Source organism: Pristis pectinata, chromosome 39 (assembly GCF_009764475.1).
Source record: "Pristis pectinata isolate sPriPec2 chromosome 39, sPriPec2.1.pri, whole genome shotgun sequence".
Classification (NCBI taxonomy): Eukaryota; Metazoa; Chordata; class Chondrichthyes; order Rhinopristiformes; family Pristidae; genus Pristis; species Pristis pectinata.
This window is the reverse complement of record NC_067442.1, coordinates 1,349,399-1,373,623: the sequence shown is the minus strand read 5'-3', so window position 1 is coordinate 1,373,623 and position 24,225 is coordinate 1,349,399. Positions and strand designations below refer to the sequence as shown.

The 24,225-nt window shown below is 54.2% G+C and overlaps 1 protein-coding gene across 2 annotated transcripts in view; it reads left to right on the top strand.

The window, feature by feature from the left end:
• Positions 1-1,341: 1,341 nt before the first annotated feature.
• Positions 1,342-24,225, top strand: part of LOC127587238 (nectin-1-like) — a 38,828-nt gene continuing 15,944 nt past the window's right edge. For both annotated transcript variants that reach the window (XM_052045503.1, XM_052045504.1), the window contains exons 1-5: positions 1,342-1,711; positions 18,181-18,531; positions 19,902-20,195; positions 20,684-20,801; positions 21,444-21,592. In XM_052045503.1, coding sequence (XP_051901463.1) covers positions 1,669-1,711; positions 18,181-18,531; positions 19,902-20,195; positions 20,684-20,801; positions 21,444-21,592 — 955 coding nt within the window. In that variant the 5' untranslated portion in view covers positions 1,342-1,668. The remainder of the gene's footprint in view (positions 1,712-18,180; positions 18,532-19,901; positions 20,196-20,683; positions 20,802-21,443; positions 21,593-24,225) is intronic.

Genomic DNA, 24,225 nt, shown 5'->3' with positions numbered 1-24,225 from the left:
CTGGAGAAAGTGGGAGGCGCTGAAGGAGAAGTTGTTGAGGGCGAGTCCTGTTCTGTCAGATGGAGGAGGGAGGTGGTGGAGGGGAACCGGTTGGGTCTGTTGGCCAGAAAGAAGCAGAGAGCCCCGAGGCCTCCTTGACGGGGCGATGGAGGTGTGTCCCTGGCGGAGATGAGGCAGTGGGAGCCGGGGAACTGGAAGCCGTTGAAGTGACGGAGGGCACGCGAAGGGTCATGGACGTGGGTGCAGAGGGACTGGGCCAAGGGGGAAGAGATGGAGTCGAGACATGAGGACACGTTCGGTGGGGCAGGAGCGGGAGCAGGCGGCAACGACAAGTCTACCCAGGCAGTTGGGTTTGTGGAGCTTGGGTAGGAGGTAGAAACAGGCAGTGTGGGGTAGGGGAACAGTGAGGTTGGAGGCTGTCGAGGGGAGATCTCCGGAGGTGATGAGGTCAGCGACAGTGGCCTGATGCTCCTAGGTGGGATCCTGGTGGAGGGGATGTAAGAGAGTTCCCCACCATTCTGTGTGTGTGTTTCTCCACAGCCCAGCTCTGCAGAATCCCTTGTGCCTCTGGGACATTCAGGGAGCTGGTGTGGGCAGCTCAGCAAGTAGAACCGTTGTCTCCAGACCCGAGAGACCCAGGTTCAATCCCCAGTACCTCCGGTGCTGTCTGTGTGGAGTTCGCACGTTCTCCCTGTACCCCCCAGGCTTTCCGCCAGGGGCTCCGGTTCCCTCCTGTGTCCTGGGGTTGGTAAGTTAATCACCCCCCCCCACCGTGTGTGTTGGTGAGGGGGAGAATCTGGGGGGGGCTTTGAAGTTGGTGGGGACATGGGGGAAATGGAACAGGATCAGTGTGAATGGCAGGCTGGTGATCAGCATGGACTCAACGGGCTGAAGGGCCTCTGTGCTGTATCTCTGTGACTTGGAAGCACAGGGAGGAGGTGTGGGGGGGGGGAGGGGGAGGGGGAGGGCAGAGAATGGAGAGTGAGAAGGGGAGATGAGAGATGGGGAGAGAGAGGGGGGGGAGGGGGGAGAGGGGGGAGAGGGGGGGAGAGGGAGGGGGGAGAGGGAGGGGGGAGGGAGGGGGGGAGAGGGAGGGGGGAGAGGGAGGGGGGAGAGGGAGGGGGGAGGAGGGGGAGGGGGAGGGAGGGGGAGAGGGGGGAGAGGGGGAGGGAGGGGGAGGGGGGAGAGGGGGGGGAGAGGGGGGGAGAGGAGGGGGGGAGAGGGAGGGGGGGGGAGGGAGGGAGGGGGAGGGGGAGAGAGAGTGGGAGGGAGGGGGAGAGAGAGTGGGAGGGAGGGGGAGGGGTGGGGAGAGAGGGTGTGTGCGTGCGAGGATCAGTTTACAACGTGAGTGTGCAAGCGGCCGCGCCCAGTTCGGGGCGGGCTCTCGCATCGATACTGCCCGACAGGTTTTCTCGGCATTGCAGTATTGGTGCAGGGAGTGTGAGCCCGGAGCTGCCCGACCCGGGACTCTCAGTGGAATTGGCAGCGGAGATCGGATCCGGCGGTGAGATCAACCCCCTTCCTCCGGTAGTGGGACCGAGCCTCCTCTCCCCTCCCGTCGCCCCGCCCGCCTGCGCCGGCTCCAGCTCCGGCTCCGCAGAGAACCAGGTCCGAGGGGTGAAACTCTCCGCTCCAGAGCCGGGACTGAGATCCACCCTCCGGACCGACATGCCCTCGACGGGACTGCTCGCCGCCCTCTGCTGCCTGGCCGGTGAGTTGTACTTTTTGTTGATTCAGGGGGAACGTGTGATCCCTTTTGTGTTGTAACTTCCAAACACCGACCACCCCTTTCCCCTTGTCCCGGGAGAACAACATGGCTCCTACCTGTGTGTGTGTCCCGGCGGTCACGGTTCGCCATTGCAAGGCGTGGCTCTCCCAGGTAACATGTTGTTTTTCCAGTGTTGGGGAGGAGATTGGGTATGTTTCCCCTCTCCCCCTCCTCCCCCTGCCCTGTTCTCCCTCTCCCCTGGTGTGGGTTGGTGACCATTATTGTGGAGACAAGTGTATCTCGCAGGTCAGCGCTTTCTCAGTGTCGGGTTACCCCGCGGGATCATTTTACAAGTTGCCCGGGGCGGCCGGGGGGGAGATTACTCCGCATCAAACCGAAACCCACTCACTTTGTACGTGTGGGGGTGGCGGTGGGGAAGTTGCAAATCTTTTTACTTCGACGTTTTTATTTTAAGTTTCCTCAACGAGAAGGGGAGCTTTCTGTGGCCTTTGTTGGGTTGTGTTGCAGGAGGTAACTTTCTGAGAGCTGGCTGTGGTTCTATATAACTGAAAGCTGCACGTTCCGGAATCGGTGGCTTAAATCAGAGCGAGAGAGAGAGAGAGAAAGAGAAAGTTCTGGGTGTAAAACTGGATGTGAGAGCGAGATGGTCGGAAACCGACTCAACAGGTTGGACAGCGTCTGTGGAGAGAGACACTGAGTCTGGTCAAGGAGTACACAGCACTTTCCGCGGGCGCCCCTGCCCCGCTGAGTGTAAACCTTCAATGGGGCGGTTTGCTAATCGGGTTCACCCCTGTGTTTTTTATTTGGGGGGGGTGGAATTGGTCGTTTTACTGTGAGCTGGGAGGGGAGGCGGAGGTTTCCCTCTGGGGAGGGACTGGGAGGGGAGGGGGAGGTTTCCCTCACTGGGTAGGGGAGGTTTCCCTCACTGGGGTTGGGGTAGCAGGTGACTGATTACTGGAGTAGGAAGGGGAGGGTGGTTGGCAGTTCTAGTAATCGGACGGGAAGGGATTGCGGAGAGGCCATTCAGCCCCTCCAGCCTGTCCTATCATCCACTTGACGTCAGGGTATCTTGACACCCTGCAGGGTGTGGTCGTGCTGGAGTGGGGGTTACAGATTGGGGTGAGGTGCGGCCTGGCCTTGGGGGGGTGGCTTCAGTTCTGGGGGAGATTGGGTGGACCTGGACTGTGTTCCCCGGAGTGGAGGGGGCTGAGGGGAGACCTGATGGGGGTGTATAAGCTTATAGGAGGTGCGGTGGGGTAGACAGAATCCTTTTCCCCATGGCAGAGGGATTAAACACAAGGGGGTGTGGGTTTAAGGGGAGGGGAGGGGATTTGAAGGGGATCTGAGGGGTAGGTTTGCTCCCACAGAGCGTGATTGATGTCTGGAGCTGCTGGAACCTGATACAGTCACTGTGGTTCAGAGACGTGTTGGCAGAGAGGATACAGTCCCAATGTGGGAAAATGGGATCCATGTAGCATGGACACTGGGCTGAGGGGCCTTGCTGTGCTAGAGACACAGGCACAGAGAGACACACACACCGTTTCATCCATTGGTTCAATGGCAGTAAACTTCCTGAAAACACTTCAACAGACATTGCCACCTTCTGTTGGGGAGCAAGTGCGGCTCCCTTGGAGAGGGGAGGGGGAGGAAACAGAGGGGCAATTAATCAGAACGGCACGCAGCAAATTTCCAGGAATTACTGGAAAGTTGGCTCTAGTGAGAATAGGGAAGTGCAGGAAATGACTCTGGTGCACAGACGGGATTGGTGGGAGTTGATGAAACTGATTCTTGATTCTGGATTTTTGAAAACTTTATTAGAATAATTCTTTTTAAATTGGATTCTCAGCTTTGAAAGAAGTGCCTATGGGGATAGTGGATGATCTTGCACCCTCATCCATGGAGTGTTCTCGTGGGTCAGAGGGGAGTAAACCTCACCCCCACGATCTGTGAAGGGCAGGAGGAAGAAATCAGGGAAGTATCGAGCTGTTGGCTTTTGCAGTTCCCCTTACATCTGTTGTAAAGGGGGTAGATGTTGGACTGATACACAACATGTGCTGGAGGAACTCAGCAGGTCGGGCAGCATCTGCAGAGGGAAATGAACAGTCGACGTTCCAGGTCGAGACCCTTCATGAGGACTGGAGGGAAAGAGGGCAGAAGCCAGAATAAGAAGACGGGGGGAGGGGGAGGAGCAAACAAAGGTGAGAGGCGGAAGGTAGGTGGGCAGGGGAGAGGGAGAAGATGTAATAAGCTGAGAGGTGACAGGTAGGGCTGAAGGAGGAGGATTCCGGTAGGAGAGGGCAGTGGACTATGGAATAAAGGAGGGGGGGGGGTGGGGGAGGAGAGGAGATGGGCAGATCAAGGTTGGGGAACTGGGTAACTTCCCGGTAGGGAGAATGTCGGAGCAGCGATCAATCTGCTGGAGGAACTCAGCACGTCAGACAACACCTGTGTCGACGTCTCGGGTTGAGCAACATCTGTGTTGACGTTTTGGGTTGAGACCCTGCAAATGTTGGGATCCGTTGGGAGGTTTGCAATGACAGGTGTCCTTGGAATTAGAATCTGATTTGCTGTTGCTGACGCATGGCGTGAGACTTGTTCTGCGGCCACAGAGCAGCGCGAGGATGTAGAATCCACTGATTCCCAACGTAAAGAGGGAATGGCGAGGTGGTGTTCGTGGACCATTCCGAGGTCTGGTGGCAGAGGGAGGGAAGACGCTGTTCCTGGGTTTAGGTCTTTGGGCTCCTGGGCCTCCTCCTTGGAAAGGGCAACAGAATTGGGAGAGTCTGCGTGGATTCATGAAGGGAATGTTGGGTTTGACCAATTCCGAGGAGTGACTCTGGGGGAGTTGGTCAATGTGATGTATTAATAGGGCTGCATTTGGAGTATTGTGTTCGGTTTTGCTCACCCTGCTGTGGGAAAGATGCTGTTAACCTGGAAAGTGTGCAGAGGAGATTTACGAGGATGATGCTGGGACTGAGTCATGGAGAGAAGTTGAGCAGGTTGGGAGTGTAGGATACTGAGGGGTGACCTTATAGAGGTGTATAAAACCATGAGGGGTGTAGACAGGGTGCACAGTCTTTTCCCCAGGGTTGGGGAATCAAGAACTAGAGGGCACAGGTTTAAGGTGAGAGGGGACCTGAGGGGCAACTTCTTCACCCAGAAGGTGGTCCGTATGTGGAACGAGCTGCCAGAAGAAGTGGATGAGGCAGGTACATTAACAACACTTGGACAGGTCCACCGATGGGAAAGGTTGAGAGGGATATGGGCCAAATGCGGGCAGATGAGAACCTTGGTCGGCACGGGCCGGTTGGGCCAAAGGGCCTGTCTCTGTGCTGTGTGACTGGAATAGTCAGAAGGGATTCTGGAAGGTCACAAGGCTGGCGCACATGGAACTGGGGGCAGCTGTGGATGGGTTATTGGAAGGAAGGCGGGGGAGCATGATCGTTGTGGCGTTGTCTGGCTGTGTCGAGTGGGGTTCCGCAGGGATCGGTGCCTGGGACCAGGCTGTTATCAGTCTGTTTCTGTGATTTGGGAAGGGCTTGGTTGGCTGCAAGTTGTGGAGTCCCATAGCATGGAAACAGTACCTTCAGCCCACAATTTCCCTGCTAACCATCAAGTAGCCATCAATGCCAATCCCATTTCCCAGAGCTCGGTCTGTCCCCTTCCCTGTCTCGGCCGTTTGGTGCTGGTCCGGATACTCCTCGTAGTGAGGGTCTCACCCAACCCCCATGGCGGTCTGTTCCTGATCCCAACCCTCCCTCTGGGGTGGAGAACTTCCCCCTCGGATCCCCTCTACACCTCATTCTTCCCCCCACCCTGCCCTAAACCTATGCCCTCTTCTGTTGGATATGCACCCTCCTCCCGTCAGCCCCCTCCGCTCCAGGGAGAACGGACCCAGCCTCTCCTGTCTCTCCTCCATCCCGGACAATGTCCTGGGCGATTCCCCCAGCACAGTCACCTCCTTCCCACAGGACCCACAACTGGACTCAGTGCTCCAGCTGTGGGCTGACCAGTGTGGCGCAACGTTTTTCCATCACCTCCCTGCTCTTGTACTCTGGCGTGATGGGGAGGATTGAGGAGGGGGGCGTGTGAATGGGGACAAGTAGGGGGCATCCACCCCCCCATTTTGTCAGTTTCCACTTGCCACTGGCTCAAGACTTCTCGTTACTGCCATCGGGGAGGGGGTCCAGGAGCCCGAAGACCCACACTCAATGATTCAGGAACAGCTTCTTCCCCTCCGCCGTCAGATCCCTGAACCATCCATGAAACCACGAACACCACCTCGTTACTCCTTTTGTTTTGCACTAATTTTTTATTTTGGTAATTGCTCGATTTTTACATCTTGCACTGTACTGCTGCCGCAAAACAACACATTGCACGTCCTATGTCAGTGATAAATCTGATTCTCTGCCTTGTGACGGGTGAGCAGTGTTAAGGGAAGTTACTCCAGCAAATTCCGCTCCACGAACTTGGGTGTGGTGCAGCAGGTGGAGCCGTTGTCTCCCAGCCCCAGAGATCCGGGTTCAATCCCCGTGTGTGCGTGTGCACCTTCTCCCTGTGGGGGCACTGGTTCCCTCCCATGTCCCAGGGTGGGTGGGTTAATCAGCTGCTGTAAATAGTTTCTTCCCCCCCCCCCCCCCCCCCCCATGTGTGCAGGTGAGGGGGGGAGTGGGGGTTGGTGAAAGTGGGTGGTTTGGTGGTCAGGACAGACAGTGAGCTGAAAGGACTCCCTCAAGGCCCCCACTGGTAGATCAAACGGCACCAGACCGGAATTTCACGCAACTATCGCACCCCACCAGCTCAGAGGCTGTGAGCTGGATGTGTCCCCGAGTGTGTCTCCCCACCACACACCCCCTGGCTGCTCTGCAACTGGGGCTGTGCCCCCGACAACCACAGAGGCCAGGTGGGAGCCTGTCCCCTTTCTGCCCAGAGACAGAGCCCCTTTCCTGGGGACTGGGCTGTCCCCTCCCTCCCTCCCTGCCCCAAGGGTGTTCCCATCCAGCAGAAGTGTCCCCCCCTTCACCCAGCCTTCAGGTGACTTTGAGCTTCACTGTGGTCTCTCACATCTGAAGTCAGACCACATCCTCGACCAGCCACTGTGCTTTACCAAGTCGAGGGGGTTCTCTGCAGACTTGTGCCTTCAGCAGGCACAACTTTGATGGTTGCAGGATGTAGATCAGTTACAGACATGGGCAGAGGAATGGCAGTTGGAGCTTAGTCTGGGCGAGTGTGAGATGTTGCACTTTCAGAGGTCAGATGTGCAGGGACAGGACACAGTTAATGGCAGGACCTTTAAGTGTTGACATGCAGAGGGATCTTGGGGTCCAAGTCCACAGCTCCCTGAAAGGGGCCGCACAGGTCGACAGGGCGGTGAGGAAGGCGTACGGCGCGCTGGCCTTCATCGGTCGGGGCGTTGAGTACAAGAGTCGGGAAGTCATGTTGCAGCTGTATAAAACTCTGGTCAGGCTGCACTTGGAGCATTGTGTGCAGTTCTGGTCACCCTGTTACAGGAAGGGTGTGGGGGCTTTGGAGAGCTTCACCAGGATGGTGCCTAGATTAGAGGGTATGAGCTATAAGGAGAGGTAGGACAAACTTGGGTTGTTTTCTCTGGAGCAGCAGAGGCTGAGGGGAGACCTGAGAGTAGACAGCTGGTATCTTTATCCCCAGGATAGAAATGTCTAACACTAGAGGGGAAAGTTCAGAGGAGATGTGTGGGGCAAGTGCCTGGAATGTGCTGCCAGGGGTGGGGGTGGAGGCAGATACGATTGAGGGGTTTAAGAGGCTGTTAGACAGACACGTGGATGTGCGGGGAATGGAGGGAGACGGACCGTGTGTGGGCAGAAGGGATTTAGTTTAATTTGGCATCATGGTTGGCACAGACAATGGGCTGAAGGGCCTGTTCCATATCTCAACCTCCTTCCTAAGTTCCTCAAACTGCTTCTGGTCATCTCCGTGATATTTCCCACTGCTTCTCTCCTGCATCCTTGGGAGTGGAGTGACAGACACAACCTCTTCCGCACTCTGGGGAGAGTGGTCCGCCCTTTGAAGGGGATCACTGTTAGCTTTTCCTGTGGTTGGGGGGGGGGGGGGTGTAGATGGCAGTTTGCAGACAATCATTGCCTCATGGATGTCAAGAGGGAGGCCTGCCCCTTGGGAGCTCCTTCCCTGAGCTAGTGCAATGCCAACAATGTCTGGGTGCTGCTGGGCTTGGGGTGACCCTGGTTCTGGAGGGTATATGGTGTGTGTCACTATGTGTCTCTTCCACACCACCCCCTAGCACCCCCCCCCCACTGCCTTGTTTACTGTGAGACTGGCCACTGTTAGTTCCTGTAACATTCTCCAACCAACCACGTGTCAGACTACCTGCGGTCACGAGTGCAAGTGAATGTGTGACACTGGTGAGGGGGAGTGACCACACACAGAAATGTGGTTCCTCTATCTGTGGTTAGATCAGGGCCCGAGCACAGAATATGTTGTTCTCAGGGGTGGGGGGGGGGGTTCAAGGACGCTCCATTCTCACATGGGGGGTGGAGAGGGCATATCTCAATGCAAGTCTGGGTACTTCCAGTGTTAGTCTCTGCCTCCCCCAACCCCAGGCAGTCAGTTTCAGATCCCAACCCCCACACCAGAGGAAAATAATCCTCCTCTTAACCTCATGCCTGACACCCATGCCCCTGCCCTCTGGCAGGGATGCCAAACTACCTACACCCATCTCGAGTCAGGTTTTGCTTCAAGTCCCAATGCAAAGACTTGGGTCAACAAGGCTGATGTGGTGGCACAGCAGGCAGGGCTGCTGTCTCCCAGCCCCAGAGACCTGGTTCGATTCCCCACCTCCTCCACTGTGTGGAGTTTACACATTCTCCCTGTGCCCATGGGCTTCCCCTTGGGGGCTCCATACCCACATGCCCCTCCCTCACAGCCCTGCTCAACATGCATCAGCTGTCTGGGCTCCAGTTCTTCAAGGACTTCCCCCTGAACCATGGAGCACCTGACCCAGACTGTTCTGTTCTGCATTCTTGATTAAAGATTCCTGACATCAGCAGCTTGGAATTCCAGGGGCTTGAATCATTCCACAGGCTGGCAGTGCTGGTGCTGCTGAATCACTCCAGCTCTCACACAGACCAGCTCATGGCCTCTTTCACATGCACAATCTCTCTCAAACACTACAGGCCCTTTGGCCCACAATGTTGTGCCAAAATTTTATCCTGCTCTAAGATCTGTCTAACCCTTCCTTCCCACATAGACACAGGAATAATAAAGAGGGGGCTATCTAAGAGTTTCTTAGAAGTCTGTAATGTATCTGCCCCCACAACCTCTGCAGGCAGTGTGTTCTACACACCCACCACTCTGAAAAAGAAAGGAGTAAGTCTTTATTAGTTTTCAGATTAATACATAACATCAATGTTTGTACATGTAATACAGATCAGGAGAACAATCATGGCACAGATAATCAAACAATAAAATATAAAAGATCTGTAGATCCAACAATCTTAGTAAATGAATACAAAAGGAAAAAAAGATTAAGAAAAAATCCCCAAATCAATAAGGAAAATTGACAAAAATTAACAAAAGACTGGACTAAAATTTCTCAGTAGAAACAGCAATATTATGTCATCAACTCCATTCCTCTTAAGTTGGAAAGTTATTGAAAGGGGGATCTGTATCATGTGAAAATATTGAATAAATGGACTCCAAAAATCTTCAAATTTAAGCAAAGGATCAACAGTACCACTCCTAATTTTTTCCCCCCCAAGTTTAAACATATAGTTTAAGAGAACCATTGAAAAGTAGTAGGGGGTATTGGTTCCTTCCATAAAAAGACTTACCCCTGACATCCTCCTTATACCATCCTCCAATCACCTTAAAATTATGTCCCCTCATGTTAGCCATTGTCACCCTGGGAAAAAGTCTCTGACTGTCCACTCACTATGCCTCTTATCTTGTACACCTCCATCAAGCCACTTCTCATCCTCCTCTTCCCCAAGGAGAAAAGCCCTAGCTCACTCAATTTATCCTCAAGACATGCTCTCCAATCCAGGCAACATCCTGGTGAATCTCCTCCACATCCTCTCTAAACCATCCACATCCTTCCTATAATGAGGCAACCAGAAATGAACAATATTCCAAGTGTGGTCTGACCAGAGTTCTATAGAGCTGCAACATCACCTTGCAGCTCTTGAACTCAATACTCTGACTAATGAAGGCCAACACTCCATACGCTTTCTTCACAACCTTATCGACCTGCATGGCAGCTTTGAGGGATCTAATGACATGGACCCCAAGATCCCTTTGTTCCTTTACACTGCTAAGAGTCCTGCCATTAACCTTGTATTCTGCCTTCCAATTCAGTCTCCTGAAGTGCATCACTTCACACTTTTCTGGGTTGAACTCCATCTGCCACTTCTCAGCCCAGGTCTGCATTCTATCAATATCCTGTTGTAATCTACAGCAACCTTTACACTATCCACACCACCACCAACCTTTGTCATCGGCAAACTTACTAACCCACCCTTCCACATTCTCATCCAAGTCATTTATAAACATCACGAAGAGCAGGGGTCCCAGAACAGATCCCTGCAGAACACCACTGGTCACTGACCTCCAGGCAGAATAAGCTCCATCTACTGTCACCCTGTCTTCTATGGGTGAGAAAAGTTTGAGTCCACACAGCCGTTTGAGTCCACACAGCCAAGTTTCCCTGGATCCCATGCCTCCTGACTTTCTGAAATAAGCCTTACATGAGGAACCTTAAAGGCCTTACTAAAATCCATGTACACCACATCCACTGCTCTACCTTCATCAATGTGCCTTGTCACATCCTTAAACAATTCAATCAGGCTCGTGAGGCACAACCTGCCCCTTACGAAGCTATGCTGACTGTCCCTAATCAGCCTATATTTAAGTGCCCATAAATCTTGTCTAAGAATATTCTCCAGTAATTTGCCCACCACTGAAGAAAGACTCACTGGCCTGTAATTCCCAGGGTTATCCCTACTCCCTTTCTTAAACAAAGGAACAACATTTGCCACCCTCCAAACATCCAGCACTACTACTGTGGCCAGTGAGGACACAAAGATAGTCACTAAGGCACAGCAATCTCTTCCCTCACTTCCCATAATAACCTTGGATATATCTGTCTGGCCCCAGTGAATTATCTATCCTAATGTTTTTCCAAAAGTTCCAGCACACCCTCTTTCCTCACATTGACATGAAATGTCTCTGGTGAATACTGAAGCAAAGTATTCATTAAGGACCTCCCCTGCCTCTTTCAACTCCAGGCACATGTGTTTCCTTTTATCCCTGATTGGTCCTACCCTCACTCTAGTCATCATCTTATTCTTCATGTGTAGAACACCTTGGGGATTTCCTTGTTCCTACTCACCAAGGACTTCTCATGCCCCCTTCTAGCTCTCCTAAGTCAGTTCTTAAGCTCCCTCCTGGCTACCTTGTAACTCTCCAGAGCCCTGTCTGATCCATGCTTTCTCAACCTCAGGTAAGCTTCTTTCTTCCTCTTGACAAGATATTCTACATCTCGTGTCAACCACAGTTCCTTCACTCTACCATCCTTACCCTGCCTCAATGGGACAAACCTATCCAGAACCCCATGCAAGTATTCCTTAAACAACCTCCACTTCTCCACTGTGCACTTCCAAGAACATCTGTTCCCAATTTACACTCCTGTTCCTGCCTAATTGCATCATAATTCCCTCCCCCAGTTAAAGACCTCCTCATATCATCTGCTCCTATCATCCAAGGCTATGGTAAAGGTCAAGGAGTTATGGTCACTCTCTCCAAAATGCTCTCCCAATGAGAGATCTGAAACCTGATCAGGCTCATTGCCTAGTACCAGGTTCAGTACAGCCTCTCCTCAAGTCGGCCTGTCCACATACTGTGTCAGGAATCCTTCCTGTACACTCTTAAACTCTGTCCCATCTGTCCCCTTTACACTAATGAGGTGCCAATCAATATTAGGGAAGTTGAAATCACCCATGACAACAACCCTGTTATTTTTGCACCTCTCCAAAATCTGCCTCCTGATCTGCTCCTCAGTGTCTCTGCTGCTATCAGGGGGTCTGTAGAATACTCCCAATGGAGTGATCACTCCCTTCCTGTTTCTGACTTCTACCCACTGTGGACAATCCCTCCAGGACATCCTCTTTCTGCAGTTGTGATACTGTCCCTGATCAGCAAAGCCACTCCCCCACCTCTTACCTCCGCCCCATCCCCTTTGAAACATCTAAACCCAGAATATCCAGCAGCCATTCCTGCCCTTGTGACAACCATCTCTAATGGCCACCACGTCATAGTTCCTTGTATTTACCTATGCTCTAAGTTCTTCAGCCTTGTTCCTGATACTTCGCATTAAAGTCGACACACCTCAGCCCTTTCAACTGCCTATCCTTTCTCAGTCTTTCTACACTCTGCATCTACTTGTACAGTGAATTAACCAACTTCTGATCTATCACGCTCATTCCCATCTCCCTGCCAAACTAGTTTAAACCCTCCCCAACAGTTCTAGCAAACTTAACCACAAGAATATTGATTCCCCCTCCAGTTCCAGTGTAACCCATCCCTTTTGTACAGGTCATACCTTCCCCAGAAGAGATCCCAATGATCAAATCTGAAACCCTGCCCCCTGCACCAATTTCTCAGCCACACATTCATCTGCCCAATCATCCTATTCTTACCCTCACTGGCACGTGGCACAGATAGCAATCCAGGGATTACTAACCTTGAAGTCCTGCCTTTCAGCTTCCTACCTAACTCCCTATATTCCCTCTTCAGGACCTCATCTCTTTCCCCATCTATTGTCCTTTGTACCAATATGTACCACAACCTCTGGCCGTTCACCCTCCCCTTTCAGAATGCTGTGGACCCGATCCGAGACAGCCCTGACCCTGGCACCCAGGAGGCAACGTACCATCCAGGAGTCTCTTTCACATCCACAGAATCCCCTATCACTACCGCTCTCCTCTTCTCCCCCTTCCCTTCTGCACCACACAACCAGGCTCAGTGCTAGAGACCTGGTCACTGAAGCTTTCCCCTAGTGGGTAGATTCCACCCCCACAAAGAGTATCCAAAGCAGTATACCTGTTATTTGAGGGGAACAGCCACAGGGGCACTCTGCACTATCTGCCCATTCTCAGTCCTTCTCCTGGTAGTCACCCAGCTACCTGCCTCCCGCAATCTCAGGCTGCCTGCCTCCCTGTAGCTCTTGTCTATGAACTCAGTCTTCCGTAGGAGCCGAAGGTCATTCAGCTGCAGCTCCTTACAGACTGTGTTAGGGAACTGGAGCTACAGCTGGATGCACCTCATGCAGATGTAGTTATCAGGGAGACTGCAGGTCTCCTAGAACCCCCACATCTCACAAGCTGAACACACCACTGACCCTGGAGCCATTCTCACTGCTCTGCACTACAGGGAACACCAAATCAAAGAAAGAAACTTATCAGAGACCTACCCTCACCTCTTCTCCCCAAAGCCTCTTGAACCAAAGCCTCAGCTCCCCACTCCAACACTGCCCACTCACACAAAGCATGCTCCCAAAATGGCTGCTCCACTTATACCTGCCTTCCCTTTATTAGCTGCTGTTAATAAGCCAATCAGCAGGTAACTTGCAAATGTGCCTCATTTAGTCTCTCTCTCTCTCCTCCCCATCCCCTCCCCCACACACACTCTCTCACTCAGAATCCCCTACCCAACAAGGACAGAGTTTCACTCCCCAGTGTCCTATGGCTCCCTCGCCAGGTTCCACTGAATTTCAAGGCTGGAGAGCGAGAGATTCTGGGTGTGTGGAGTTGGGAGGCCATGGTGCTGGGTAGATCCTGTGGAGGGGGAAGAGTTCAGAAGCAGGAACTCAGTGAAGGACCCAGTTAGACACAGGAAGCCACTTGGTGCCTTGCTCCATTTCCCTCCCACACTGCAGTGACGTGTGGGGTCGGTGGGTTAATCGGCTGCTGTAAGTCACCCCCTCCCTTCCCCCCCCCCCCCCCCCAGTGTGTGGGTGAGGGCTAGACTCTGGGGGGAGCTGATGGGGATGTGGGGAGAATGAAATTGGATCAGTGTAGGTGGGACTTGGCTTAATGTACGAGGAACGTTTGACGTCTCTGGGCCTGTCCTTGATGTTCAGAAGGATAAGGGGGGAAATCTCATTGAAACCTCCCAGATACTGAAAGGCCTGGATAGAGCGGACATGGAGAGGATGTTCCCATAAGTGGGAGAGTCCAGGATCTGAGGGCACAACCTCGGAATAAAGGGACGTCTCTTTAGAACTGAGATGAGGAGCAATTTCTTCAGCCAGAGGGCGGTGAGTCTGTGGGATTCGTTGCCACAGACGGCTGTGGAGGCCAAGTCATTGGGTGTGCTTAAGGCAGAGATTGACGGGGTCTGGATTAGTGAGGGGGTGAAGGGTCACGGGGAGAAATGGGAAAAATCAGCCATGGTGGAATGGCGGAGCAGACTCAATGGGCCGAATGGCCTTATTCTGCTCCTGCATCGTGTGCAGTCAGTGGGACGAGGAGCCTGCTTCAGCACTCTGTGACTCTTTTCCCCATAGTTCTGGTGGCATGGTAGCATAGTGGTTAGCACGACACTATTACAGCGCCAGCGATCGGGGTTCGATTCCCGTCGCTGTCTGTAAGGAGTTTGTATATTCTCCCGTGTCTGCGTGGGTTTCCTCCAGGTGCTCCGGTTTCCTCCCACATTCCAAAGACGTACGGGTAGGTTAATTTGGGTTTAAAATGGACGGCGCAGACTCATTGGGCCAGAAGGGCCTGTTACCACGCTGTAAATAAAATTTTTTAAAAATTCAAAAAATTAATTCTGGGCCCTCAGGGCTGGTGCCTCTAGGAACTGCTCCCAGCTCCCGGGAACTCCCCCCGAGACCCGGCACACTGCACGGGCAGGGAGTATTCCGGCCGATTTGCTGGAAAGATGAGTGTGAAAAGATTTATGAGAAGAAGCCGCGGAGGAGAATTACAAGAATATTGCCAGGACTCGAGGGCCTGAGGTGTAGGGAGATTGGGCAGTGGGGACTTTGTTGTTCCTTGTAGTAGACTGAGAGGCGAGCTTATGAAGGTTTATAAAATCATGAGGGCCACAGATAAGTCACAGTCTTTTCCCCAGGGTCGGGGAGTCTAAAACTAGAGGGCACAGGTTTAGGGTGAGAGAGGAGAGATTTAAAGGGGACCTGAGGGGCAAGTTTTTCACCCAGAGGGTGGTGGGTGTGTGGAATGAGCTGCCAGAGGAAGTGAGAGAGGTAGGTACAATTACAGCATTTAAAAGACACTTGGACAGGTCCGTGGATGGGAAGGGTTTAGAGGGATATGGGCCAAACATGGGCAAATGGGATTTGCGTAGATGGGAAGCTCGGTTGGCACGGACCAGTTGGGCCAAAGGACCTGTTTCCGTGCTGTAGAATTTTTACTCTCCCTGCTCTTCTTTTAACCCCTTTGGGTGTTTTGCTGTGCGGATGAGCCTCATCTCTGGGTGGGGGTTTGGGGGCTGCCCCCACTGCCCCTGAATGCCGAGATCACTGGACACCGTCCCCCGTCCCTGAATCCAGAGGCGCTCTGAGTGCCCAGTGAACCAGCCACGGGGTCCATGGCACGGGGTGAGTTGGGACGGGTGGAGATGGAGTGCCAAGGGAGCTCCTTGCTATTGGAGGTGCCATCTTTTGGGTGGGACTCTTTGTGTTACACAGGAAGAGTCTGCTGTGCACTCTCTGTCCCTCTGTCTCTCTCTCTCTCTCGCTCTCTCTCTCTCTCTCCTCCCCCCCCCCCCCCGTGGCCAGTGGAGTGACCTGCAGCATTGCAGTGGGAGACGGTGGGATCTTTGTGTGCAGGGGGCTGAGGTCAAATCAGACAGCCAAATCCATCTTGTGCCCTCCGGGAGGGACGTTGCCCGACAGCCCTGTTGGGTGTTGGGGACCCCGTCTTCTGCTCCCCCAACCACCCCCTTGGGCCCAGAGGGACGGTTGACAGACTGGCTCGGAGGGGCCGAGGGGCATCGCTGCTGTGGCGATGGGTCTGACCGTCGGGTGTCGGGTGACATTTGACATTGAGTTAGCCCATGATGTTGGGAGCTGAGTTTGGGCGTGGCGTTGTTAGACGTTGGATTTGGGGGTGGCATCAGGCTGTTGGTAAAAAATGGGGTCAGGAGATGTGGAATCCTTGTGGGCAGAGTTAAGGAACTTCAAGGGTCAAAGACCCTGAAGCTGACCCACACTCAACGACTCAGGAACAGCTTCTTCCCCTCTGCCATCAAATTTCTAAAAGGTCCATGAACCCATGAACACCACCTCCCCATTCCTCATTTCCACTATTTATTTAGTTTGTAACTTACAGTAATTTTTGTGTCCTGCACTGTACTGCTGCCGCAAAACAACACGTTTCACTATGTCTGTCAGTGATAATAAACCTGATTCTGGTTCTGATGGGAGTTATACCCAGGCCTCCGAATAGCAGCCAGGGTATGGGGTACAAATTACAACAGGAGATGGAAAAGGCGTGATAAAAAGGGCAATGTTACGGTGGTCACGGGAGATTTCAATCTGCAGGTAGACTGGGAAAATCAGGTCGGCACTGGATCCCAAGAGAAGGAATTTGTAGAATGCCTACAAGATGGCTTTTTACAGCAGCTTGTGGTCGAGACAACTAGGGAAAAGACAATTCTGGATTTGATGTTGTGTAATGAACCAGATTTCATGAGGGAGCTTAAGGTAAAGGAACCCTTAGGAGGCAGTGATCATAATTTGATAGAATTCACCCTGCAGTTTGAGAGGGAGAAGCTAAAATCAGATGTATCGGTGTTACAGTTGAGTAAAGGTAACGACAGATCCATTGGAATTCTTTGAGGAAGTAACAAGCAGGATAGACAAAGAGGAGTCGGTGGATGTTGTTTACTTCGATTTTCAGAAGGCCTTTGACAAGGTGCCGCACTTGAGGCTGCTAAACAAGGTAGGAGCCCGTGGTATTACAGGAGAGGTACCAGCATGGATAGAAGATGGGCTGACTGGCAGAAGGCAAAGAGTGGGAATAAAGGGGCCTTTTCTGGTTGGCTGCGGTGACTGGTGGTGTTCCGCAGGGGTCGGTGTTGGGTCCGCTACTTTTCACGTTGTATGTTAATGATCTGGATGGTGGAACTGATGGTTTCGTGACCAAGTTTGCGGATGATACAAAGACAGGTGGAGGGGCAGGTGGTGTTGAGGAAGCAGGGAGTCTGCAGAAGGACTTGGACAGGTTGGGAGAATGGGCAAAGAAGTGTCAGATGGAATACAGCATAGGGAAGTGTACGGTCATGCACTCTGGTAGAAGGAATAAAGGCCCAGACTATTTTCTAAACGGGGAGACAATTCAGAAATCGGAGGTGCAAAGGGACGGGAGTCCTAGAGGTTCCCTAAAGGTTAATTTGCAGGTTGAGTCGGTGGTAAGGAAGGCAAATGCAATGTCAGCATTTATTTCGAGAGGACTAGAATGTAAAAGCAAGGATGTAATGCTGAGGCTTTATAAGGCGTTGGTCAGACCACATTTGGAGTATTGTGAGCAACTTTGGGCCCCATATCTGAGGAAGGATCTGCTGGTGTTGGAGAGGGTCCAGAGGAGGTGTAGGACATAGAACAGTACAGCACAGTACAGGCCCTTCAGCCCACAATGTTGTGTCAACCTACATAAACCTACTCCATGATCGATCTAACCCTTCCCTCCTACACAGCCCAGAACCCTCCATTTTTCTTACATCCATGCCCCTATCGAAGAGTCTTTTAAATGTCCCTGTTGTATCAGCCTCTACCACCACCCCCAGCAGTGCGTTCCAGACACCCACCACTCTCTGACATCTCCCCTAAACTTTCCTCCACTGACCTTAAACTGATGTCCTCTGGTATTGGCCATTGCCGCCCGGGGGAAAAGGTGCTGGCTGTCCACTCTGTCTATGTCTCTCATAATCTTGTACACCTCTTTCAAGTCTCCTCTCATCCTGTGTCGCTCCAAAGAGAAAAGCCCTAGCTTGCTCAACCTATCCTTATAAGACATGGGACGAGGAGGAATTTCTTCAGCCAGAGGGTGGTGAATCTGTGGGATTTGTTGCCACAGAGGCTGTCGGGGCCAAGTCATTGGGTGTGTTTAAAGTTGAGGTTGATAGATTCTTGATTAGTAAGGGTGTCAAAAGTTACCAAGAGAAGGTAGGAGACTGGGGTTGCGAGGAAAAAATAAATCAGCCACGATCGTATGGTGGCGTAGACTTGATGGGCCGAATGGCCTGATTCTGCTCCTATGTCTTGTGGTTTGGGTGTGCCGTTGTGGTTTGGGTTGGGCATTGGGTTTTGTTGTGACGTTATGTGTTGGGTTTGGGTTGGGCATTGGGTTTGGGTGTTGGGGTTGGGTTTGGGCATTAAGGGGGGACCTTGGACCAGCAGTTGACGGGACTCCTCCCTCTGATCTCCCCCACCACAGTGACCAGCGCCCAGCACGTGAAGGTGGAGCCCAGCGTCTCGGGCTTCCTGGGGAACCAGGTGGTCCTGCGCTGCCAGTTCGTGGACCCCGCGGCCTCGGTGACGGTGACCCAGGTGACCTGGGTGAAGGACCCCTCAGGAGCCAAGCAGAACCTGGCTGTACACAACCCCGATCTGGGCACCAATTACCCCACCAACACTGGCGGGCGCATCCACTTCCGAGACCCCAGCCTCAGAGATGCCACACTGGTCATTGACCGCCTGCTCATGTCTGACGACGGCATCTATAGCTGTGAGTTCGCCACCTACCCCGAGGGCAACCAGGAGGCTGCCACCAACCTCACCGTACTGGGTAAGGAACCTGCCCCTTCCCTTTGCTGCCTGTCCTCTGCAACCTCCCCCTTCCTCTCCCTCGCCCTCCTCACACCCTCACCGTCCCGGGTGAAGATCAAAGCCCGGGACCCCATGCCAGCGCCTTCCCCTCGCCCCTCCCACTCTCCCCCCACAGCCCCATCGTGGCCCACCTTTCACTTGCGTTTCTCCCTCCACCTGCCCCTTTTCAACCATACATTTGGATTCCACGGCTGGGGATGTTCTCCCTTCCCCGATCCAGGATAGAGACGGGCCCTTCAGTCCACTGTTACCTCGGTATCAATGGTGCTGAGGTCAAGAGGGTCGAGAGCTTCAAGTTCCTCAGACTAATAGCCTGTCCTGGTCCAACCACATAGACACCATGGCCAAGAAAGCTCACCAGTGCCTCTACTTCCTCAGGATGCTAAAGAAATTTGGCATGTCCCCTTTGACCCTCACCAATTTTTACCGATGCACCATAGAAAGCATCCTATCTGGATGCATCATGGCTTGCTATGGCAACTGCTCTGCCCGGGACCACAAGAAACTGCAGAGAGTTGTGGACACAGCCCAGCGCATCACGGAAACCAGCCTCCCCTCCATGGACTCTGTCTACACTTCCCGCTACCTCGGTAAAGCAGCCGACATAATCAAAGACCCCACCCACCCTGGACATTCACTCTTCTCCCCCCTCCCATCGGGCAGAAGATACAAAAGCCTGAGTGCACGTCCCACCAGGCTCAAGGACAGCTTCTACCCCACTGTTATCAGACTCTTGAACAGAGCTCTCACATGCTAAAAGATGAACTCTTGATCTCCCAATCCACCTTGTCGTGGCCCTTGCACCTTATTGGCTGCCTGCACTGCACTCTCTCTGTAACTGTTCGCCCCCCCCACCACCCACCCCCTTGTACTGATGTACGGAATGATCCGTCTGGATGGCACACAGAGTAAAGCTTTTCACCGTGTCTTGGTACAATGGGACAATAGTAAACCGACTGCCGTCTACATGCCTCAAGTCAGGAGGTGACGGCACACACCCCGGACCTGGGTGAGGGCGGATCCAACAACACTCCAGGAGCTCGACACCGTCCAGGACAAAGCAGCCCCCTCAATAAACACCCTACCCACAACCATTCACCCACCCCACCACCCACACACAGCAGCAGCAGTGTGTACCGTCTGCAGGACACACTGCAGCAACTCACCGAGACCCTCAGACGGCACCTTCCAAACCCTGTCCCTCTGTCAGTTTCACTGCCCCCCCCCCCACCCCACCGGCTCTATGTGTGTCCCACCACCCCCCGAGGCCGTTCGATCCCTCGAGACGGTGCTGTGGTTGAGCCTCGCCCCCTATCTCTTGTCTTCCAGCCACACCCAAGAACACGGCGAACCCAGTGGTGGCACGGGCCGGGGACTCGGAGGTGCCCGTGGCCACCTGTACCTCGGCCGAAGGGAAGCCTGCCTCCTCCATCTCCTGGGAGGGCAACGTTCCCGGGAACGCCTCCACGGAGCACACGCTGAACCCGGACGGTACCACCACCGTCAGCAGCAAGTTCCAGGCGGTTCCCACTGGACCCATGGATGGCACAGAGCTGCGATGTGTGGTGACTCAGCGCACCCTGGGGCAGCCCCAGGTCATCCCCGTCACCTTGTCCGTGCAGTGTGAGTACGGGGGCGGGGAGGGGGTAATGGAGAGGGGTAATGGGGCGGGGTGGGATGTAACGGGGCGGTGATGACTCAGCGCATCCTGGGGTAGCCCCAGGTTATCCCCGTCACCTTGGGGGCGGAGCTGGGGGGTAATGTGGGGAGGGGGGTAATGGGGGTGGGGGCGTAATGGGGATAGAGGGGGTAGGGGTAACAGGAGCAAGGTGGGGGCAATCGGGGCAGGGTGGGGGATAACAGGGCTGGGGAGGGGGTAATTGGGGAATAACGGGATGGGGAGGGGTTACAGGTGGGTAATGGGGCAGGGAGGGGGTAATGGGGGTATTACAGGCGGGGAGTGGGGAATGGGGGCAGGGTGGAGTCTGGGAGGTAACTGGGTGGGGCGTAACTGGCTGGATGGGGGGTTAACGGGGGGCGAGGGGCTGGAGGGGGTCACAGACAGGTGTTGTAGCAGCTGGAGTTTAATCTGGGCTGCATTCCCCCCACAGATCCCCCCATCGTGACCATCGAGGGCTACGACGACAACTGGTACCTGGAGAGGGAACACGCCTCGCTCACGTGTAATGTGAAGGCCAACCCAGCGGCCGGGGAATACAAGTGGTACATGTGAGTGTCCACGCGCAGTCCCCTCGCCACCGCGGGGTCGGTTCCCCCAGGGAGGGGGTGGAGGGAGGGAATGGCGAGTCTGTCATCGCACTGCCGGTGGTCGGGATCTCTGAAATCCCAGCTGGAATGCCGCAGGGAACTGGTCCCACCGGAGAATCACCAAAGTCTCGGGGACCATCAGTGGGGCTGGTCTGTGGGGCTAGCATCGGAGTGGATGGCCCGAGCGGCCTGTTTCTGCAGCGGTGCTTCGCTGCCCGCGCTGGGGCTGGAAACGTCCTGCTGTGTGGGCGCTGGCCCCCCGGGCATCACCAGCCGACCCTCCCATCCCCCGGGCATCACCAGCTGACCCCTTGGGCATCACCAGCTGACCTCTGGACCTGTGACCCCCTCCCTCCCCTACACCTTTCCCCACCTCCGTGACCCCTTCACTCCCCTACACCCCTCCCCGCCTCCGTGACCCTTCTCTACACCCCTCCCCGTCTCTGTGACCCCCCTCCCCTACACCCGTCTCCGTCTCCATGACCCCGTACCTCCCCTACACCCCTCCCCGTCTCCTGTGTTCATCGGTTTGCTAGCTACCATCTTGCTCGGCCTGTTGCCCCTCCAGTCTCACCGACCCTTCCCTGCGTCTCCCCCCCTCAGGAATGGCGGATCGATTCCCAGCAGCATGCGGATGATGGGTCACCAGCTGACAGTGGACCGGGTCAGTTACCAGGTGAATGGCACCTTCACATGTGAGGCCAGCAACTCCCTGGGCAGGTCCAGTGGCAGCGTCGACATCGTGGTCCGAGGTAGGAACCCCCGCCTGTTTCTTCATCTCCCCATGTGTCCTGGGCTGGCTGGGGAGCGGAAGGAGCTGAGCTTCCGTGGAGCACTCCGTACCCCCCCGCGCGCCGCCACCCCCCCCCCCCCCCCCCCACCAGCATCTCAGGTCCCGGGAATCACTCCGTGTGGGACGTGCGCGGATGTCTTTGCCGAAAATGCTTTGTTTCGTCTCAGAGCAAAGGGGGAGAAATGAGAGATCTGTGCATTACGCAGTTTGCAAATAATGGAAAGACTGGATTGTCCGTGTCCTTTTCCGGGTGAGGGGTTTATCCCGGTTTGTGTCGGCCCCCCCGCCGTCTCTCCGTGCGTTGGTGTCCGGTGTGAGGCAAAATGAGGTCGGGTTTTCCAGCCCCTTCGAGCTCTCTCTGTGTCCCAGCTGCAGGACTTGGTGACGTCCTTCAGACTCCCTCCGGTGTGTGTGGTGTGGTGGGGGCAGGGGGGAGTGAATCCTCCCACTGACCAGCTTGTAGACCTTGTGCTCGACTTGGGTCGCAGGTCAAGTGTGTGGGGACGCTGGAAGCGCCTGCACCGACAACACAGGCATGGACAATGTGCAGCGCATCGATTGGGCGTGTTACGCAGGACAGCAAAGGAGTAGGCTGTGTGGAATGAGACATTAGTGCAAAGCTAACTGCAGTCAGAGACAACTCTGCGGTAGTGCAGGAGTCGGGACGTCCCCTCACAGCTGTACAAGTCGTCGGTGAGGCCGCATCTGGAGTACTGTGTGCAGTTCTGGTCGCCCAGCTATAGGAAGGGTGTCATTGAGCTGGAGAGGGGGCAGAAAAGGTTCACGGGGACGTTACCGGGACCGGAGGGCTGGAGTTATAAGGAGAGGCTGGACAGGCCGGGACTGTTTTCCCTGGAGCGTAGGAGGCTGAGGGGTGACCTTATAGAGGTTTATAAAACCACGAGGGGCACAGAGAAGGCGAGTGGTCAGGTTCGTGGTGTTCTGTTGCTGAGGCAGTGATCAGGGTTGTGCCAGTCTGTTCAAAAACCAAATGGTTGAAGGGGAGTTGCTGTTCCTGAACCTGGTGGTGTGGGGACTTCAGGCTTCTGTACCTCCTGCCCGATGGGAGCTGCGGGAAGATGGCACAGCCCGGATGGTGGGGATCTTTGATGATGGACGTTGCCTTCTTGAGGCAGCGCCTCCTGTAGATTCCACCGATGGTGGGGAGGGATGTGCCCGTGATGTGTTGGGCTGTCCACGACTCTCTGCAGCTTCTTGCATACCTATGTGTTGGAATTGCCGTCCCAGATTGTGACGCAGCCAGTCAGGGCTGTGGACCATTCTGTCAGTCAGACAGTTGCACATGGAACCAGTGGCGTTCCGTCTCTTTGGTACACTTGTGGAGCGGGATACTTTGAATGGGCCAAGTGAGGGGGGAGGGCGACTGGTGGGGAATGGCTTCCTGTGTCCTTAGAAACCGAACTTTTGAATGTAAACCACAGCAACTTTTACCGACGACAGCAGGCTAAGTGCACGTTTGTCTCCAGCTTGCGTTCGTCTATGACTTTATTACTGTCATGTAACAAACCAAAGGGTTAAATAGCAGGGAAAAGTTTACGCTGTCGTTTGGGGAATCTTCACCTCATGGGGAAAGTAGAGGGGAGGCCCAGTGGCTCAGTGGGTACAGCTGCTGCCTCCTGGCCCCAGAGACCTGGGTTCGACCCCAATCTCCGGGACTGTCTGTGTGGAGTTTGCACGTTCTCCCTGTGACCCTGTGGGTTTTCCCTGGGGCTCCAGTTTCCTCCCATGTCTCAATGACGTGTGGGTTGGTGCGGTAATCAGCTGCTGTTAATTGACCTCAGTGCGTAGGTTGGTTGGTGGGAGAATTGGTGTGCGGGTGGGCAATAGACGGGGAGAAAATAAGTCACAGGGAAATGAGGGAGTGGGATTGATGGGGAATGCTTTGAGTTGGTGTAGAATCGATGAGCCTCTGACATCACTGGAAAATTTGAGACTACCCCTCAAACTGCACTTGTGGATGAAACTACAGTGACTTCTGCCGGCAACAGCAGGATTAGTTTCCTGTTGAAATATCCCAGTGCAGGGAGCAGCAACAGTGCATGGGTCAATGCCAATTACTCGCTGCACGGTGGCTTCCCTGGTGTGATTGGGGAATTCCTCCAGCCAATCACAGAAATTACACAAAGTGTAGTTATTTCTATCGGCCACCCTCCTCACGGACTTCTTACACAGTGGCTCCCACTTCTGTACGGGTTCGGCTGGGAACAGGATATCCAATCGAGTGCCGTCACTGTTGTAACGGGTAAAGCGCAGGCCACACCACACAAGATCAAGCGTGAGGTTGCGATAAATTTATCCGGATATTTTTGGGAAGGGAGATGAGTGCAGAAAATGCCGGAAACACTCATCAGGTCAGGCAGCATCTGTGGAGCGAGGAACAGGGCCAAGGTTTTGGGTCCATAGTCGTTCATCAGCACTGGGGAAGAAAGGAAACCAGTTAGTTTCCAGTGGGGGAGGGACGGGCAGTGCGAGGGGAAGTATCTCCGATAGGGTGGGACCAAGTGCGTCAATGTGCTGTTGAAAGGCAGCTGGGGCTTCTCTGCATTTAGTGTTGGTAACGGCGGGACTGTG